The sequence below is a fragment of the Suricata suricatta genome, chromosome 12 (genome assembly GCF_006229205.1).
Source record: "Suricata suricatta isolate VVHF042 chromosome 12, meerkat_22Aug2017_6uvM2_HiC, whole genome shotgun sequence".
NCBI lineage: Eukaryota > Metazoa > Chordata > Mammalia > Carnivora > Herpestidae > Suricata > Suricata suricatta.
In genome coordinates this window covers 25,670,418-25,690,374 of record NC_043711.1, presented here as the reverse complement: position 1 = coordinate 25,690,374, position 19,957 = coordinate 25,670,418, and the positions used below count along the sequence as shown (strand labels likewise).

At 40.7% G+C, this 19,957-nt stretch overlaps 2 protein-coding genes across 11 annotated transcripts in view; one reads left to right on the top strand and one right to left on the bottom strand.

Annotated features, from left to right (window-relative positions):
• Positions 1-17,075, top strand: part of ACOX2 (acyl-CoA oxidase 2) — a 38,181-nt gene extending 21,106 nt beyond the window's left edge. For 4 of the 5 annotated variants that reach the window (XM_029918755.1, XM_029918757.1, XM_029918756.1 and 1 more), the window contains exons 14-15: positions 4,498-4,630; positions 7,774-8,012. In XM_029918755.1, coding sequence (XP_029774615.1) covers positions 4,498-4,630; positions 7,774-7,836 — 196 coding nt within the window. In that variant the 3' untranslated portion in view covers positions 7,837-8,012. Of the gene's footprint in view, positions 1-4,497; positions 4,631-7,773; positions 8,013-16,820 lie in introns of those variants that run through there. The other variant, XM_029918759.1, reaches the window with a different exon arrangement.
• Positions 10,288-19,957, bottom strand: part of KCTD6 (potassium channel tetramerization domain containing 6) — a 14,338-nt gene continuing 4,668 nt past the window's right edge. Inside the window, exons 1-4 of one of the 6 annotated variants that reach the window (XM_029918768.1) lie at positions 18,348-19,734; positions 17,914-18,062; positions 13,163-13,232; positions 10,288-11,690 (exon numbers count right to left, since the gene is read on the bottom strand). In XM_029918768.1, the coding sequence (XP_029774628.1) occupies positions 11,004-11,690; positions 13,163-13,189 (714 nt within the window). In that variant the 5' untranslated portion in view covers positions 13,190-13,232; positions 17,914-18,062; positions 18,348-19,734 and the 3' untranslated portion in view covers positions 10,288-11,003. The other 5 variants (XM_029918770.1, XM_029918769.1, XM_029918766.1 and 2 more) reach the window with 5 other exon arrangements.

Genomic DNA, 19,957 nt, shown 5'->3' with positions numbered 1-19,957 from the left:
ACCTTCCTACTACTGCAGGGCAGTGAGGTATGCAACAGACACCATGCTTACAGAAGTTCTGTGTCACAACTCTCTGCCTGATTACTTAGTATCACCCTCTGATTTCTGAGATGACAAATAAAGAATGGCACGCTATCCCATGTGACGCTAAGAACCAGCTCTGTGTGTAATGGTAATTAGCTGACCCAGTTTTAGAGTTGTTCTAAGGGGTCATAAAATCCCAGGTGGGGGACATACAGGTGAAGATGGCATATTGAACATGTGCATTTACTTCTGTTCCTCCTGAAACCCGACAAAAACACCAGCAAAGGGATCAAACTTTCAAAAAGGTATAAAACCCACAAAAAGAACAGGAAAGGAAACCTAAAAATATGAAAGTAGATGGACAGTGACTTAGCAGAACTGGGAAAACTGGATCATAAATCAGAAGTAGGAAACAAGTTATACCAAAGAACCCCAAGAACTAGCAGCACTATGTCCCTCCGGCAATGGGGTGAAGGTAAGACCCACAGGATAGGCTGGAAGTCTGTTTTGGGAGCTGAATCCTCCATTCCTCTCCTTCTCTGTGAGTAGTTTGGCGACTTTCCTTGACCTTGCCCTGGCAGAGGGTCTGTGGGCCAGGGACCGTTAGGCCTAGTGAGAATGAGGCTCCCCTACAAAAAACAGGGACCTGAATTAATGTTTATGGGCCAAATGCTAAGAGCCCCATATACCAGCCCTTTTTCCCTGGTTCCCAGAAAACTGGCAGCAAGGCTAGTGGCTTACAGGCAGATGATAGCATGCTCCTTCTCTGGAGAATCTAATAAACCCAAAGGAGAGAGAGCTGAAGAAACTGATGGCATGGTCCCCCCAATTCACCCTGCAGTGAATGCCACACATCTACAAGCACGCCCAGACTTCTAAGCCGCTAGCGAATGCTCCACTCTTAGGTCTGATCAGACACTCAGGGATCACCAGACACCTGCGGGAAACCCCTGACATCAAACAGAGCCCAAAAAAGCAAGAACAAAATAAGTTGGAGGGTACAAGAGAATCTTCAGGGGAAAGGACTCTTTTTTAAAAGATAAGTAATATCGTCAAAGATTTAAGAGGAAATATTGCAACCACAAAACAGTAATATCCAGGGGGCGCCTAGGTGGTTCAGGCAGTTGAGTGTCTGACTTCTAAAAGGCGAAAGATTTATGCGATCTGAAGAGAAACCAGAGTATGAGTGTCTGACTTCTAAAGGATCACTCCAGCTTGCCATATTAGGGAACTGGGCAAGGGATGAATAAAAAGCAGGGAGCCCAGCTAGGAGGCCACCTCAATAATGCAAGTGAAAGGTGATGATGGGTTAGACTGGGTGAGAGCACTGGAGGTGGTGGAAAGTGGCTGAAGTTCAGATATATTTGGAAGATAGAGCAGGAGTTGCTGACAGATTAGGTACAGGATGTATGCAACAGAGAGGGTTTCAGGTGTTTGGCCAGGACAGAGTTACTGCTTACTATAAATGCGCTAGATTTGGGCAGGATGCACAGGAAAAGCTGTAGAAGATCAGAAGTTTGGCGCTTTTTTTTTTTAAGTTTTATTTATTTAAATAATCTCTACACCCAACATGGGGCTCAAACTCACAACCCTGGGATCAAGTCACATACTTTACTGACTGAGCCAGCCAGGTGCCCCAGGAGTTTGGCTTTGAACATGTTAAGATTGAAGAGCCTGTTAGAAATTAAGAAAGACGTAAAAACACAGGTTGAGTGAGACTGGAGAGGTGGATTTGGAAATCATTAGCATATGGCGGGTATTTAAAACCATGAGGATATCCCACAGAGTAAATGGATGAAGAGTAGAGGCTGGAGCACTGAGTCTTGGGACCCTCCAAAGATGAGGAGGAAGAGGCCTGGACAAGAATGATTTCGGTGCAGTGGCAGAAGTGGAAACCTGAACAGACCCAGTTCTAGGAGAGGAGGTGGAGAAGAAGACATAGCAAAGCGTAAGCAAGCACAACACTTCTGAGTTTTATCATAAAGGGGAGTCGAGATCTGGAATAGATGATGGGAGGGAAACAGACTCAAAACTTATTGTTAAGATGGGGGATAGCACACCATGTTCACATATGAAAGTGAGCCCGTAGAGATGGGGATTTGGACACTGTAAGGGAAAGGCATGAGAATTTCTAGAACATTGTTCTCTGGTAGGCAAGAGGGGAAGGCATCTACCAGACAAAGAGGGACTGCTGTGAGCCTGGACAGCATACCTGTGCTAAAAACAGAGAAAGCACCACACATGTAGGTGCACGGGTGAGAACTTGTGGATGTGCTCTTACTGCTTCCATTTTATCAGTGAAATGGGACGAAGAGCCGTCGAAGTGATAGAGAGAGGGAGGCGAGCGGCATGGATTTAATGATCAGAAAGAAGGTGTGAAATAATCTCCTAAGAGAATAAAGAGAACAGGAACTAGAGCAATGTCATAGACTGCTAGGCAGCCAGAAAAGCCCACTCGAGCCCATTACATCGGTCAGTACTGGTTTTCCAGCCATATAGAGCCACAAGGTGGTGTCACACAGTCAGTGAAAAATTGGGAAATATATTTTCCAGGAAGTGAATATAACAATGGAATTTCAGCTGAATAAGAAAGGAAGGGAGGCCACCAGGAGGATTAGGGACATTAAGTGGCAGGTGCCAGTAGGCCAAGGAAGTAAAACAGCCCTCGATGAAAATCACCTCATAGCAATGATGAAGGGTCATCCAGAGAGAACTAAAATAGGTAAGTACGGTATTCCAGTCACCCCAAATGCTTTGTGAAAGGAGGGTTAGGGAAGAGTATAAAAAAACCTCATGTTATGCTTTCTACCCTTTGCTAAAAAAGAGAGAGAAGCATGTGAACAATTTTTTAAAACATTTCATTCTTGAGCACCTGGGTGGCTCAATTCATTGGACAACTGGACTCTTGATTTCGGCTCAGGTCGTGATCTCACCATGGGTGAGATGGAGCCCTGTATTGGGCTCAGCGCTGCCAGTGCAGAGCCTGCTTGGGATTCTCTCTCTCCTTCTCTCTGCCCCTTACCTGCATGCGTGCAGGCTCTCTAAAAAATAAACAAACAAAAAAAAGGTTAAAAAATATTTCATTCAGTAGGCTTAAATAAATCATATTTTGTTGCTTGAAAAAGAAAAGGGGGTGGGGGATACCTAGATGACTCAATCAGTTAAGCATCTGACTCTTGATTTCGGCTCAGGCCATGATCTCACTGTGGTGAGATCAAGCCCCAAGCAGGGCTCCGAGCTGAGTGTGGAGCCTGCTTGGGATCTTCGCTCTCCCTCTCCCTCTGCCCCACCCCTGCGCGCTCATGCACCTGCTCACGCACGTGCTCTCTCTCTCTCAATAAGTAAATAAATAAATAAACAAACAAATAGTAAAACCTTAAAAAAGAAAGAAAAAGAAAAATAGGGTTATCAGAGTCAGAAGACTAGAGGCAGTGAGCTGAAAGGGCAGGAGCTAGTTCAAAGAAGGCCATCTGCATCACAATAAAGCCATGGGGTGGGATCCTAGTGGAGAATCACAAAGCAGGGCTGAAGAACAAGGTCAGTGGAGGAGATCCAAGAACCGAGAAGCCACGTTTTAGAGGAACATTCAAGTAGACAATGGAATCACTAAGGATGAGGGTTGGAGAGAGAAATAGTGGGCCAGGAAGTAGATCACTCTTAATAGGAGAGACACGGGGTGGGGATACAGTTCAGCTTTGAGCAGGATACATACAATCACAATAATAAACACATACAGTCCTAACCATGTAAGTACCGAATGAGAGTCTTACCAAAATTTTAACCACATACTGGGAGCAGGAAATCCACGGAGAAGCAGCAGGAATGAGGGGGGATGAGATAGAGGGGAGGAGAAAGGACTAAAAACATCTCTTTTGTAATGGAGACTCAACAGACAGTATCTAAAACTGAACAATCCAGAAGTATCGATCCAAACAAGACATTCAGAGACATTCAAGTAAATACCAAAAATACCAGCTAAAAGACCAAGATATTGCAGGGTGGAGGAAGTAGAGGTGAGACAGGGATGTACTAATTAAAAATATATATATTTTTTGCATTTATTTATTTTTGAGAGACAGAGCATGAACAGGGCAGGGAAAGAGAGAGAGGGAGACACAGAATCCGAAGCAGGCTCCAGGCTCTGAGCTAGCTGCCAGCACAGAGCCCGATGTGAGGCTCGAACCCACCAAACACGACATCATGACCTGGGCTGAAGTCGGACGCTCAAACGACTGAGCCACCCAGGCGCCCCTGTACTGATTTTAAATAACAGGGCTTAAAGACTACTAGACTCTTTATACTATGATATATATAACTGATCAAAAATTAAAACTTGTAAAAGAATTAAATCCGAGTTGTTCAAAAGTGAATAATGATGCAACCTCTAATTAGGTGTTGTTATTCACCTTCCCTGATTAATTAGATTCATAAGAGCAACCTAAAATACTCACAAACTCTTGTTTCCTCTCTCAGGAAGGATGCCATCTTGTTAACTGACGCTTTTGACTTCACGGATCACTGTTTAAACTCAGCACTTGGCTGTTACGATGGCAATGTCTATGAACGTCTATTCCACTGGGCCCAGAGGTCACCGACCAATACGCAGGTAGTTGAGCAGAACACATTATACATTATGTAGGAGAGCAGAGAACAAGCAGTGAATATCCTTCCATATTTTCTCATTTTAATGGATTCCCATTAGGTTGGAAATTGCTTGGCATAGCACAGTTTTTAAAATATTTTGAGAACACGTAAAAGAAACCAGGAGTAGGGGTGTGGCCTGGCAGGAACTCTGAGTCTGGACTGTAGTCAGCAAAATGCATTGCTCAGAATTTGGTAAAGGGAATTAGGAGGAAGGTCCAAGTTCTAAATTGTGGCTTGACATTCCCAAGAGCATACACGCATAGTGGCAAACTAGTTTTTAAGTAACAAAAGAAAGAAGGTAAGTCATTGAAGTGATTTAACCATCTTATTTTCAGCCTTTAACTCTCAGTTTTGTGGTGATAAAAATGGGTGACAGGAAATTGGGGTGGGGAGATCACTCTCAGATCTGTCTGCTAGAGGTGCCTCCTTCTATGCACTCTGGGCAACGCAATCCCAGGAGTGAAGGCTGCTGCGCCGCCTGCCATCAGCGGCCCAGGAAGGCCACACAAACAACAATTACAAGGTTATGGCAGAAAGGCTCCCAGCTGTCTAAGAGAGAACTCTAGGTCATTAACAGAAGAAGCGGAGGACTCATAAAATCCTAACAGTCTGGGGCTTGCGTCCCAGACTCTCTGCTTTAAGCCTCACTGGAAAAGGTTATTAATGTCAATGACTACAATAAGCATAGTAAAGAAATAAACCCTATATTTAGAATTCAGTAACTTAATAGATTTGATGCAGATGATCAAAATGGTAGTTTATAGGGGCATAACAGATTATTTTAAGCTCTATGGTGCAAATATGTTATTCAGATAGTGAAGCTTACTTTTTTACCCCTTAGGTCAAATTTCAGAAAAGGTGTCTTAACACCTCATAAAATTGGCAACTCTCAGGCTTTCATTCACACTTAGCGTGGTGTTAGACTTGCTCTTTGCATTTTGCATCCTGTCATACCTCATAGCTTAATTTAATTTAACATGATTATCTAAAGTTACAACACAACTGGTTAGCTCCAAGATGCCTGTCAGATAGAAGGCCAATCAATCCATTTTGGTCATTCCCTGACTCCAAGAAGGCATCCTTTTAACTCAACAAGAGAATATACAGAACTTTAAGAACATATGATATATTTACTGCTTAATACAGCTACGCTGCTTGTGCTGTGTTACTTTTTCTAAGAATTAGATCCCCCTACTTTCTAGTATTTAAATCCTGGCATAAAATGACAGCAGTCCTCCTCCTCCAGATTAGCTCCTGTGGTCTAAGGATAATTGTCTGCCCTTTGGTTTTTCTGGAGAAAAACCGACTCGGCTGTAACACCTGTCAGCAAACACTGACACGTCTAGCTCAAACCTGCTTAACTAGCAACACGGGGAAACATGCCAGTTCCTCCGATTCCTCATCTTTGCTAAAGAACACAGGGAGCTTTCTTGTCTGGGTTTTGTTTCTTTTTTTCCTACCTTGTTTCTAATCTTTATTTCAAAAGCATCTAATCTGGATACTGTATGAGGGCAGGCTTATGTAAACGAGAGGCATGGCTGGCCTACAGCACCAACAGATACAATGTTGATGCCCTTCACCCCGTTCACTCTGGTCCTTTTCCTATCTCCTGCTACTTGACTGTGAACAAGGATGGAGTCTTCCTCTTGCTAACTCCAGGATCTAGCTCAGAGGAGACACTTTGCATTTGTGGAATAAACGAATACAGTCAGATGAAGGACCTGCATACACAACGCTGCAGAACAGCCATCCTGGCTTACATTACCTTGCTAAAAAAGTGACAGGTACAGCAATGTGGCTGTTCCATGCACAGCCAATTTAGGAATGTGAGATTACAAATGACTTTGGGGAAATGTCTCCAGTTAGTTAACATGACATTTGACTGCTAATATATACCCACATAATCTTATGTTACCGGCCCCTCAAGAGTCCACCAAAATAACACTTTTAAGGTATATTTTTCTAATCTGCTATAATATTGAAGCTGCAGTAAGAGACATTTTTCTTCATCTGCACTAGTAGAAAATGGCACACTGCAGGTATTTCAAATAAATTAAGACAACAGCTATGTTGAAACACGCCGTGAAGACACAAAAGTACAAACAGGAATGTATTTCACTGACATTATCTACCAAAAGAAATGTGTGATGCTAAGTTAAATGTCTCAGAACCATGAGACAGTCTCTCTTTTGTCTGGGGCAAGGTGAGTGTTGAGCATTATCCCTAGATAGGATGATGCGCTCTCTCATGGTTGACTCTGGCCATGGTGTGTTTTTTTTACTTTTTTTCCCTCCTCTGATCTGGATGCTATTTCAAGCCAGATTCTCCAAAGTGAACTATAAAAGGTGGTTCCTGCTCCATATGGGAACTCATATTTAAGTGACTCCTTCAGATGTAAACAGTGCAGGAATTACTGGGAATAATTTCAAAACAAGAATCCTATTTCCCCCAATTATTCTGCCATAAAAATGTGTCCAAGTAGTTGCTGGACGCACTAAACATACTTACCAATTCATTCATTCAATCATTCATTCAACAAATATTTACTGAGCATATGCCACAGGTCAGAAACTATTCTGGGTATAAGGCCACAGGAAAGAACAAATGTCAAAGACCCCATCTTCCAATGAGGAGCTTAAAGTTTTAGCCTAGATAAGCAAAAAAGTAAATAAACAATATAAAAGATGAAGCTAGAGCTGGGCAGGAAAGAACCAAAACACATCACAGGTCAATGGGAGACAACCTGATCTGAGTTTCTTGTCCACCTGGCTCCGCCTACTGGTCCCTTGTGTTGTGGGTAATGTTCAATTTCAAAGAACCTCAAAAAGTCAAGCATTTTATTTGTATTAAATTCCAAAAGCAAATGATAAGCTGTTTCTTAATTGGCCATTTGCGTCTACGATTTAAAATCTGCATGAGAAAAGGAAGGATGCCCTTTGGAAAAAACATTTCTCCATATGTTCAGACAAAATGGATTTAAAAAATAATTTTTAAAATTAAGAATCTTATGTAATGTTACTTTTTGAAATGAAAAACTTAATTTGAAGGTAAAAGTCGTTAATCTTGCCAGATATATCCTAACAATGCCCTTTTTTCTACAAACAGGGGAACCCTGCCTATGAGAAATATTTAAGACCACTGTTACAAGGTTCCAAGGCCAAGCTGTGAAATAATCAACAGCATTCAAGAGGCACCACCATGTGATCATGGAGCCGTTTAATTGGCATATACAGCATTAGTGGCATATATTTAATGGCATATATGGCATTAAATTTTAAAGTATACTTCATATACACTTCATATATTTTCAAATATATACACATATATGTAATATATAATAATTATAATTTTTTTAAGTAAGCTCTGTGCCCAACATGGGGCTTGAAATCATGACGCCAAGATCAAGAGTCTCCTGCTCTGACCACTCAGCAAGCTGGGCGCCCAATAGAGTATTTTTTTTTTTTAAAGAAAATCATTATCTTTTAGAGACATAATCTGAAATGAATGAAACTCTGTAATTTACTTCAAGATAATCCATGGGAGGGAAAAAAAAGAGCAAATAGCTAAAGATGGTCAATGGGTACAAGAATGTTTTGCACTATTCTCTTTACTTCTGAATATGTTTGAATGTCCCACAATAAAAAATAGTAGCACTATCCATTTGTAGCATCTATTTTGTTAAATACCAGGGTTTTGCTTTAGGTCTTAAAAAAATCAATAAACTTACTAGTTATCACTAGGTCTGTAGCACACATTTATCTGAGGGCTTAAAAGGACATACACATGTGCACACACACAATCCTCTGAAAGTGCCTATACACTCTTAAATGAAATGTAGAGCCCTGAGAATACAACTAAGTATCAAGTTCTGAAAATCAACTCTTTCACAGTGAATACAACGCAAAATTTCCTCAGGGGGCGCCTGGGTGGCTCAGTCGGTTAAGCGTCTGGCTCTTCTGTTCAAGTCATGATCTCTGGATTTGTGAGTTTGAACCCCTGTGTCAGGCTCTGTGCTGACAGCTCAGAGGCTGGAGCCTGCTTCAGATTCTGTGTCCCCCTCTCTCTCTGCCCTCCCCTGCTCACACTCTCTCTCAAAAATAAACATTAGAAAAAAATTTTAATTTCCTAAAAAAAAGACATAGTTGTCTCAAATTACCCAAACATAATCAAACTACATTTGTCATACTGCCTAAGTAAATAAAACAATCAAAATTCAATGCCACCAGACATATAAAATTGCAAAAAAAAAATCTCAGCTGGCTACTTTCCCTTATTCATAAAAATAATCATTTAGTTGTTAATAATTAACAAATCTGAGAAACTTTATCAAAAACACACTTCTGCCCAGTAAAATGGCCAAGGAAGAAACCTCGTAAGTTTTTAACTTTTGAAATCCAGGAACAACTAATAGTATTCCCATTTCTATATCTATTTTCAAGTCAAATCATTGTCTTGCACTTACCTCACCTAACTCAGTAACACCTAAGTGGCTGAGTAGGTTTTTTTAGGTAAACTCTAATCAATTTGACATATGAGAATTTTCTAAAAAGATAACCTCATACTAGCACATTTACTGAAACCACAGCAACCTGCCAATAATATGAAGTGATTTTAGATTGAAGACGGTTTAGTTGAAGATGGTGAAAAGGGAGTAATTATAGGTTTCTGGATGTTGGTCATTTGTCAAATCTTAAAATAAATTTTCAGAGAGACATGGGCAAAAATGAATGTAGATAAGTATTCTCATCCTCTCAGAGAATCTCAGAATGTTCTCATAAAGAGGACAGAAGGAGAACCCCACTCAAGAGCACACAGCCTCAGAACTCCATGCTTCCCTTAGAAAATAGGGAAGGGGCACCTAGGTGACTCAGCCAGTTGCATCCAACTCTCTCTTTCTCTCCCCTTCTGCTACCCTCCCCAGCTCATGCTCTCCTTCTTTAAAATAATAATTTTAAAAATTAAAAAAAAAAACCAGAAAACAGGGAAGAAATTACAGGACTTCCTTTTATAAGCTGTTCTGGCAAACTAGGAAGTCACGCTAACGTAATCGTTCCTGTAACCTCCAAGAAAGACAATCAAATCAATTATTCAAAATAAAGCTACACTGAAATAAATAAAAGTACATAGGTATCTCCAACTGCTCCAGAGTCTCCATTCACTGCAGTTTTTCTCCTCAGAAAAGGACTTAACTGTAATAATAAAATATATTGATGGGCCACCAGAATGCTGTGAGAATAAAGTGGCTAGAGTGGCAGTCTGCCCCTGGGCTCAGAACAAGCTAGAATAACGGTCACATTCAGTGCTGACAACTGGTGGCTTACTGAAGACAGATCTGTAATCTTCAACCTAAGTCCTATTTGAGAAAATTTATCAAACTGTTAGGCTCACTGTTCAAGTATGTACTCTTTTAGATAAAACTACTAATCCCATCCATTCCGTACCAGTAACACAGTAGAGTTCTATAAACTACATCCTAAGGTTCTACAGAATCCTCTTGAGTAAAATACGAATGTGCTACAGGCAGTATGTACACTGGGACATAAACCAAACAATGTGTACTTCATACAAGGAATATGCTATCCCCCCTTAAGTAACAGTAACCAACAAATACAAACCTAATTTTTGTATTTCATTTTTTTATTAGTTTTTTTTTCTTCTGGTAGACAGTACACTTGGGAATTATACTGCACCAGGCATAAGGAGTAAGAGTTCTACCACAGGGACATTTTGTATTCAGAATCCAATATAAATATTTCTAGTCAGACATTTCCATGGCTACAGATATTTGGTTGCTTGATTTATATGCATAGAAAGAAACAGTTGTCATAACTGTAAAAAGCAGTACTTAACAAGTACTTTTAAATGATTGGAACAGTTTTCCTTTAATATTACGATACTGCTTATGGGTTTGGAAACTAGGTCACCCTACATGATGTTTTGATTTTTCTCAAAGGCATCATGGGTACTCTGTTTACTCTTTCATTCCTGCATTTTTAGCCTTCTAGTTGAGTTAGGGATCATTTAATCAGAAATCATTGTAGCACTGTAATAAAAAAAAGCTCTGTTAAGAGTAGATTATATACCATAATGATTTTCATACTTCTTTTTATAAAAAAGGTATCTGGAGGCTCTGAACAGGCACATGCATACTCAAGGTAAAGGGAACAAAACATAGAGGAGTCTGCTAAAGCACAAAACTTCCTTCTGGTCCTCAATGCCTTCAAATAAATACAAATACTTAAAAAAAATCCCACACTGTGATTAAAAAAAAAAAATCATCAGTCTCTTCCATGTCCTGGAGAGTCAGTTTCCAGGAACTTCTCCCGGCTCAGAGGTCAGTCATCGGTCTTCCGGGCCAGCCGACAGAAAGTCCAGTTGTGCTCCACTGTGTTCTCATTGGCCCGCTCGCTCATGTGATGCACTCGGGTGTTGCGGATCGTGAAACCTTGTTTTGTAATGTATTCCATCAGGTGGACCCGGAGAGAAACTTCCTGGTGATAATCACAGGGTCCAAAAGTAAAGGAGACCTGGCAATCTCTGGTGTCCATCATGTGCTTATTCCACTTCGTAAAATAGTTTGAGATACCTTCTAGTAAGGAATGAACCTTGGTGGTGATGGTTAGTTGAGTTATGATGACAGCTACTGGATTGGAGTACTTAGAAAGCTTCCGAGTACTAGATAACTCCACGACTTCTTCAAAAGTATCCATAGGATACAAAGGCTTAGGGTCATTGAGACACTGAATCAAGGGCTCAATCTGGTAAAAATCTGCTTCTTTCCGAAGCAGATCAAATTCCTTAAAATCCAGGGGTAAGGTCAACTCTGAAGTTCTTAAGAAGTTGAGGACATATCGGAAAAGAGGTCCATCTCGATCAATGAAGTAATTGCCTTGAGGGTCCCGAGCTGTGGGGAAGTCCCCTCCGAACATAGCTCCAAGCATGGAATCCGGGTAACGCGTCAATGTAGTGAGAGACGTTGTATACAAGTGTCCACCTACATTTAACGTGACTGGGTCAGTCATCTGAAATTTTTAAAAAACGATCAGTCATCTGAAATTTCTTAAATCCTAACTTTGACAAATTAAGAAAATTAATGGTAATAAGCAAAGCAAAAGATTCCTTCAGGCTATAATGTATTTAGCAATCCTATAACACAAAATAACTTTACTAGTAACAATAAACCTACCCAGATAAAGGGATCTTAATTTTTTTTTCAACAGGAAAAGGATAAATCTAATTCATTAAAGCCTTGCCCTAAAAGAGGAGAACATGACCTTCCAAAGCCACTTAATTTCAGGCCCAGTATCTACAGAGAAGTTTTTAGGTCAAAGTAGACTATGGGAAGAGAAAGGCCAAATTGAAATATACTCATTTAATTTTTCTGATTAAAAAAAAAAAAGACTTTATCTTAACTCAATTTAACACCAAATATAAAAAAATGATTTGATAATATAAAGATACCTACTTTAAATATTTCTTTTGTTTTTTCCCACTCAAAATAGAACAAATCATAAAACTTCTTTTAAAAATAAAAATTTGTGCAGACCTAATCTTTATAATTTCACCATGGAAATAACAGTGCCAAATACTAAGTTAGAATACAGTTGGGGCACATGGGTGGCTCAGTTGGTTAAGTGTCTGACTGCAGCACAAGTCATGATCTCACAGTCTGTGGGTTTGAGCCCCGCACTGGGCTCTGTGCTAACAGCTCAGAGCCTGGAGCCTGCTTTGGATTCTGTGTCTCCTTTTCTCTCTCTGCCCAAACCCCGCCCCCCGCCCCCCCCACTCTCTCTCTTAAAAATAAATAAACATTAAAAAAATTTTTAAAGAATACAGTTTCGTCAACACAATCTCATACACCCAAAGGTTAACAGCTTTCAAATTTTATAATCTGATAGTATATTCACTTCTGTAACATTAATGTTGCAATCTGGCCTTTAATTTTGAAAAGCAAGCTTCTCTAAATAAAACATACCTTCCATTTTAGAAATTATATTTAAGGAAAAATAAAGACAAAGAGACTTCAGGTACTAGGCAAGTGAAGTATTTCTTACCAAGGAAAACAAAAATAGGAAGACATGCATGCTCAAAAGAGTACATATGGGCGAAGTGGCACATTCTCCGCCTTTAACTCCCCTAACACAAGAAAATATCCTCTGCACAATTACCTACTAGACTATTTTAATAGTCACTACTCTATAAAGGAAGAGTTTTAAGAACATCACACCTTAAAGACGAAAAAGTCATCATGAGCTCTCTCAAGTAAGTGATTATAAAAACTTACTTGGAGAGTTCATATTGACTTTGCCTACATAAAAACACCAAACTAAACACCCCCAAAATACTCTAAAGTAAGTAAGGGGGGAAGGGGCGTTGCACTAATTTATAATTTCCATTCTTCTAAGATGTATTATACCTAAGAATACAGAAGAAGGGAAAAGAAACACAAAAAGTATTTGCCAGCCTTCAAAGTGCATCCGCAGAAGCCTCTCACCATATAGCCCCAGTCTCCATTATCCATCTGCTCCAGCGCTGCGTCCCAGGGAGCCCAGGTTCCAGGGAAACTTGGGGAGGAGAAAAAGACATATGATAGAGCATTTAACCATGAAAACAGAGAAGAATTTTTCCACCCAACAGAGCAGGCTAACCACCAGAGAACTATTCATCTTTGCTCAACCAAAACGAGCCACAGGGTAAAGATCTGGAGAAGAAAGCATTCCTTTAGGAACTTCTACTCCTACCTAAAGAGATTGACAATCTTTAGAGAAAAAAATTATCCTATGCTCAGGGAAGGAGTTAGTAAACCAGTCACTCAAAGTCTTCATATCCTCTCTGAGAATTCAATTTTTAGAATTTCTACAGAATGTTACGATTAACTCTACAACTTTATTCTGGAGCAAACCTATAATGATCCTCATCAAAAAGGTGGTTTAAGAGAAAAGGAGAAAGAGAAAACTCTTTTTCATTCATTTCAGCTATACAAACTAAACATATCAGTAAAAGCATTAAAAGTCATGAACCTCAAGACACCAGTATCACTTTCCAAGAGGAATATATCAGAATGGTATTTCTTTTACAACATTAAAAAAACAATTATACTTTTAACATGACATATTTCATTCTGTACAATAACCCAAACAAATAGAAAACAATGTAAATCCAAATCATTAGAGCACAGTTCGGGGCAAAAAGAACCTTCCAAACCTGGCTGCGAGTCACCGGGTCGGCCCTTACGGAGCGGCACCTGAAGACACTGATAAACACCCAGATGCTAAGGATGCCTGTTTGAATTTATTTTTATCTACAATTCAAAAGCACTTAAACACTTTCCCGGCTACAGAACTGCTTTAGTCAGTCCCCTCTCACACACATCATTTTCCAAATCAACCGGGACAACACACTGCAGAGCAAATTTCAAAAGCTCTGGCAAGAGACGGTAAGAAACATGAACTTATCGGTATTTATCCAGGAAAAGCACTGGCTTTTTAATATGGTCTTTGAACAGATTCACTTCTCCCACTTTTAGAGAAACCTGGCACACTATTCCCAGAACAGGCCCTGGCTGCAGAAGATCACAAAGGCTCTTTCTCAAAAAGGTCACTCAGGCATGTAGAGAACATTTGCATAGCACAGCAGGGGCTGAAATCAGAGCCTGAAGCATCTATTTTTCCACCTTGCACATTCTTCAAAGGAAACAAGCTAAAATGTGGACCAGACAACGTGCAGTCAGGTTTTCTTCTCCATACTCAGCAGCTGGATATAGATAGGCCTCCACATGCTATAGGGGGAGAAATGGAACAAATGTCAAATTCAGGGCTGTTGTGACAACTTTTCATTCCTCTGACTTGCTTCACAGTATTTGAAGTAAATAGAAACAAGAAAATAGGCTTTACCAATTTATATTATGAGCATCTGATTCAGTTTACGATACAACAGAGCAGTAACTGATTTTATTTTTTCTAATGTTTGTTTATTTTGAGAGAGAGAGCACGAGAGAGCAAGGTGGGGTGGGGCTAGGGGTAGAAAGAATCCCAAGCAGGCTCTGCTCTGTGCAGCCCAGAGCCCAATGCAGGCCTTGATCTCAGGAACCATGATATCATGACCTGAGCCAGATGCTCAACTGACTTAAGCCACCCAGGCCCTCCAGTAACCGAGTGATTTAAAAGGCCGGTCATCCAAAGTTCTGATAATAGGCTCATCGCTAGCGTCTTCCCATCACCCAGAGTATTCATTCCTGACAGCCTCAAAAATAGTTGGGTCAGGGCACTTGGGTGGCTCAGCTGGTTAAGCGTACAACTCAGGTCATGATCTCAAAGTTTGTGGCTTCCAGCCCCACGTCAGGCTCTGCACTGACAGCGCAGAGCCTGCTTGGGATTCTTTCTCCCTCTCTCTGCCCCTCCCCTACTCTTGCTCTCTCTCAAATAAATATTTTAAAAAATAATTCAGTCAACTGAGACATTTATTATAGGTCCCCTGGGGACATGGGGGCTGGTGTGCAGTGTGGATACCAGAAACAGGGAAGATACAATCCTTGCCTTCATGAAGCTTTCTATCTGTGAAGAAAGGCAACACTCAACAACCGTACAGAATTCAAAAGCGCTGCATAATGGATGGACTGGCAGAGGCCTTAGGGAAGAAAGAGCAAGAATACTTCCAAACGGGAGGACTTCAGGAAGAGCTCACACAGTAGAACTCTGCAGGAATATTTGGACAACCTTAGAGAAGGGATTCCAAAGTGAAGAAGCAATTTAAATAAAAAGAGGAGGAACTTTTTCTACCACAACATTCCTGATACAATTAAGCAGTACGTGAATTGCTGTCCCCATTTTAGAGATGCAAAATAGAGAAACAGCAGATTAAATGATTTTCTCAAGTTCCCACAGTTGGAAAGTAACTAATTAAGAACTTGGATTTTCTGACTCTGAGTCTAGATCTTTCTATAAATCCTCTCTTTGGGTAGAAATTGAAAGAATAGAACCCAAGAAACAAAAAACCGAAAGGATTCATTTTAGACACCCTAACAGGTAGATTTTATTTATAAATCTAATAGTAACTCAGTCTAAGTGAACAGTCACAATGGGTTTGTAAAAATTGCCCTGAGGAAAAATAACAAGAACCTAGTTATTATCATGACTAAAGACTGGTGTCCTCTTTTTTTTCACATTTATTTATTTTTGAGAGACAGAGAAAGAGCGTGAACAGGGGAGGGGCAGAGAGATAAAGAGACACAGAATGTGAAGACAGGCTCCAGACTCTGAGCTGTCAGCACAGGGCCTGATGCGGGGTTCGAACCCATGAACCGTGAGATCATGACCTGAGCCGAAGTCAGATGCTCAACCAGATGCCCCTGGTGTCTTCTGTCTTAAGCACAGTGAAGAACTCTAATCCAGGAATATCTGAATGGTTAAATGATAAATGGGAGACCAAACACAAAGGGAAAAAACCAGACTTCATCAATGTTACAACTGGTGTGCAAGGTCTGTCCACTATTAATCCTTCCCCCGCCCCCACTTTTTACTGCTAAACCAAAACAAGATAACTTCTTTAGCAATCATAAAAAGAAAATGAGATGATGCCTTTGAACCTGTTCCACAGCAAAAGCCAAGGTTCTGTTCCAATACAAAGAAGTAATGAAACCTCAAGCGTAATTATTCAAGAAAGCAATTATGGGAACCTATATAAGCCCATGTTTCCTAAAAAGCACCCAAAAGTCTCCCCCATTTGTGTATAAGAAGCAGATACATCAAAATAAAATGAAGTTACTATTAGTCACTTCCAATAACAATGACTAAACTGTCCAAAAAAATCAAACTGTTCACTAAAGAGCTCTAAGGGAAAAAAATAGTATTGATAAAGTTTCAATTTTATCCCTACTCCTTACTTCTAAACATTCTCTGTGAAGATGCTTAGTTAGGTACAGCAAGAAACAAACCAAAACAAGCAGTTAGATTTCTGGTCATCCAATAGCTACACAATCAGCCTCTAAATCAATGACTATTAGGAACATCTCAGAGATAATACAGATGAATGAAATAAAACAGAATCTGAAAGAATTTCTGGAATAGTGTCAATCTCTTCTGCTAAATCATTTTTCAGAGCTGCTAACAATTAGAAAATGATTCATTTGCTTTTCTTCTTCTCCCCTCTTCTAGCACAATCTCCAGTGGAGGGTTTAATGAGAAGTTAAATGACCACAAGACAGGCAGCAGAAGGAAGATCTTCAAATGGGCATCAAATGGGCCGGTTTTACTTGAAGACAAAGAAAAATCTAATATTCCGGAATATTTGCCAGGAATGGAGATTATGAGGGTAACAATGAAAAAAAAAATTTCCCTTAAACTGACTTTCCTTACTAAAGATCATTTTAAACGATAATGAATGCAACCATGCACAAATAATTATAAAGTTCAAAGAAAATAACTGACCATAGGTACAAACAAAATTCTTTTTTTTGTTAAAGATTATTCTCAGGGACTTTTTTAAGTTTATTCATTTATTTTGAGAGACAGAGGCATAAGAGGGAGAGGGGTAGAGCGAGAGGGAGAGAAAGAATCCCAAGCAGGCTCTGTGCTGTCAGCGCAAAGCCTGATGTGGGGTTCAATCTCACAACTGCAAGATCACGACCAGACCTGAAATCAAGAGTCAGATGCTCAACTGACACCCAGGTGCCCTCAGCCCCAAACAAAATTCTTCTAGAAACAACTGGTTGGCCATTCTCAAAGAGTATAAAGCAGTACTGGAAACTCAGCCACATTTAAGTTTCAAAGGTTAATCATGACTAAAGTGTAAATTCTGACAGTGTAATGTTAGCAGACAATACGTACTAAAGAAATTTTAAGGGCCTTAAAAGAAATTGCTAAGGATTTTCTAAAGTTGCAAATCTGAAAAATGCACAATTCAACAAGTTAATAACTTAAAGAATAACCTAAGAACTCCTGAAAGCCATTTTCCTAATCACTGCAGAATTCCAAACAAGCTTTTGGTTATAATGAACTAATTTTACATAAACATTCCAAGTTTCTCATTTCTACTACAGACTACAACTAAGAATTCTCCGGGAAACAAGTCCTACTCCTATATAACAAGTTATACAACAGAATACACACCTCCAAACTTGAATAAATAATGAAAACCTATAACTACTGCCTACCTAAAGTTCCCAGGTAGCCCTTATAAAATGCCTTTCTACTGAAATCTCTGCGTCTGACATTCAGAAAAGACCCAATAAATTCCATCTACACATACCTTCAAAATTACCTTTGTACGGAATTCCTCTGTTCTTGAAACACAGGTGTTTGAAAGTGAAATACTTTTTATAGTAACTAGTTCAGCAACATCTAAAGGAGTCTTTTGGTTGACTCTAACATGTAGGCTGGCACAAGAAGCCAGGCACCCTAGGAGAATGTGAGTATAGTGTTAGGTTGTCCTTAACCATACCGACTCAGTAATAGATGGTTTGTTCCTAAAACTAATTATTTTTTCTCTCTCCTCTCTCCGTGTCGTCTAGAGGAAAGGCTCTCTAGATTGAAAAAACGATCTTAAAGCTAAAGAGCCGCCACAAATAGTCACAAAATCAGAAGACACCTCTTACCCTCAGTTTCTACAAAATAAAATAGGATAATACTGCCTTCCCCCAAATAATGATACCACCTAGGCAGAGCACAAAGGCAGCAACCAACCTCCAGGGTAACGATCAGGACTAGAGGTTCCGAAGTCACGTGCAGGCCAGGGCAGAGCAAAGGGAACTGTACCCCGCTTCTGCTCCATTACAAATTACGAGACCCTGGATAAATCCCTCTTTAAATCCAGCTTCTTCTTTGCAGAAAAGGAGGAAATGAGCAAGCGCATGCATAGAAAACCATTAGTAAACCGGCAAGTATTAAACAAATGTGAAAATACTAGTGGCAGTAGCATAAACAAAATTTCTGTGGTAAACTGAGAGACTTGAGTATGTGAACACAAGTAGTTTAGAGCCCTGGCGTGCAAACAGGGCAAATATGGAAGAGAAGGCCTCTTAATTTGCTTCCGATCTCCCCAGGTCCTCCTTTCTCCAGGGCTCCAGAAGACAAAATAACAGGTAAAGAGAGGCATCTGGCTTGTACAGAGACCACCAGACATCTGAGCTGTTGATCACAGAAGGAACTTCTCCAAAGCATGACTCAGGATTATCTCCAACGTAAAGCCAAATCCAAATAAATACGTGCGTTCCACTTAAACAGCCTCTAAATATCAAAAGTCAAGACACACCGAGGAAGCCATAGAAGGATTCACCCTAGGATTCCTTTGTTGAGTAATGCTATGGGCAAAATAGGACTTATGAACATTTCAGTCACACAAAGCTAGGAATGGCATCTATGACAGTCCTTCCCATTCAATCCTTAATATCGACGGCATTACGTAAAACGAACTATGTACCGGCTGGCAGTTCCCAACCAAAGAGCAAGTTGTCTCAAACTACCAACCTCGCAGATAAAAAGATTTTCCTTTTCCTAGTTACACATTTATTCATTTGAAAACATCAATCTTGGGCTCAGGCCTGTGCTAAATGCTGTCCCCTGGCTTCTTTCCTACTCTGCGATCGCGCTTGGGCATTTGTGACAGCAAAAAAGATAACTATGCCAAGAGGAAACGGGAGGAGATACTCGGGCTACCCCAACATTCCTGGCCAAGCCAGGTCACCCCGGGTCTGTTTGCCCCTCAAACCTCTTCTACCACAAAGTCCTAAATTGGATTCATCAACTTGTTCTAGCACAGCTATACTTGAACAGAAACATGATAACTTCCCCAGAATATCCAAAGAGGATCTGTTTCGTTTTTCCCGTCCCACCCTGACACAACCTCCACCGCCGTCAGCCCAGCAGGTGCTTCAGGGGCTCCCAGGGTCATTTATCACCTCTGACATCAAGCATTACAAATACCAAGACACACAAATCTGAGCATAAAGAACTCAGCTGCAGAGTGGGTCTTTGGGGACAGAAAATCCCCTAAGGTAGGGCTCTGAAGCCCTGTCACAGCCTTTAAATTAGGGCAAACGGTGGCCAATAAGCGCCACCACCCCCTCCCCCTCCCCAAAACCAATCATTTTCAAGCAAAACTCGAGGTGTCCCCGTCCGGGGCCGTGCTTCGCTGTTGTCCCGTAGGCAAAGTCCCCCCACTCCAACCCGGCATGGGACACAAAATGCTCCGGGCCCTGGCGGGGGGCGCGCCCCGAGGTCGCGAACCCGGGTCCGCCGAAGCCGCCCGTCCCCGCGGGGCGGGCCCCGGAATCTGCGCCCAGCCCTGCCGCTCG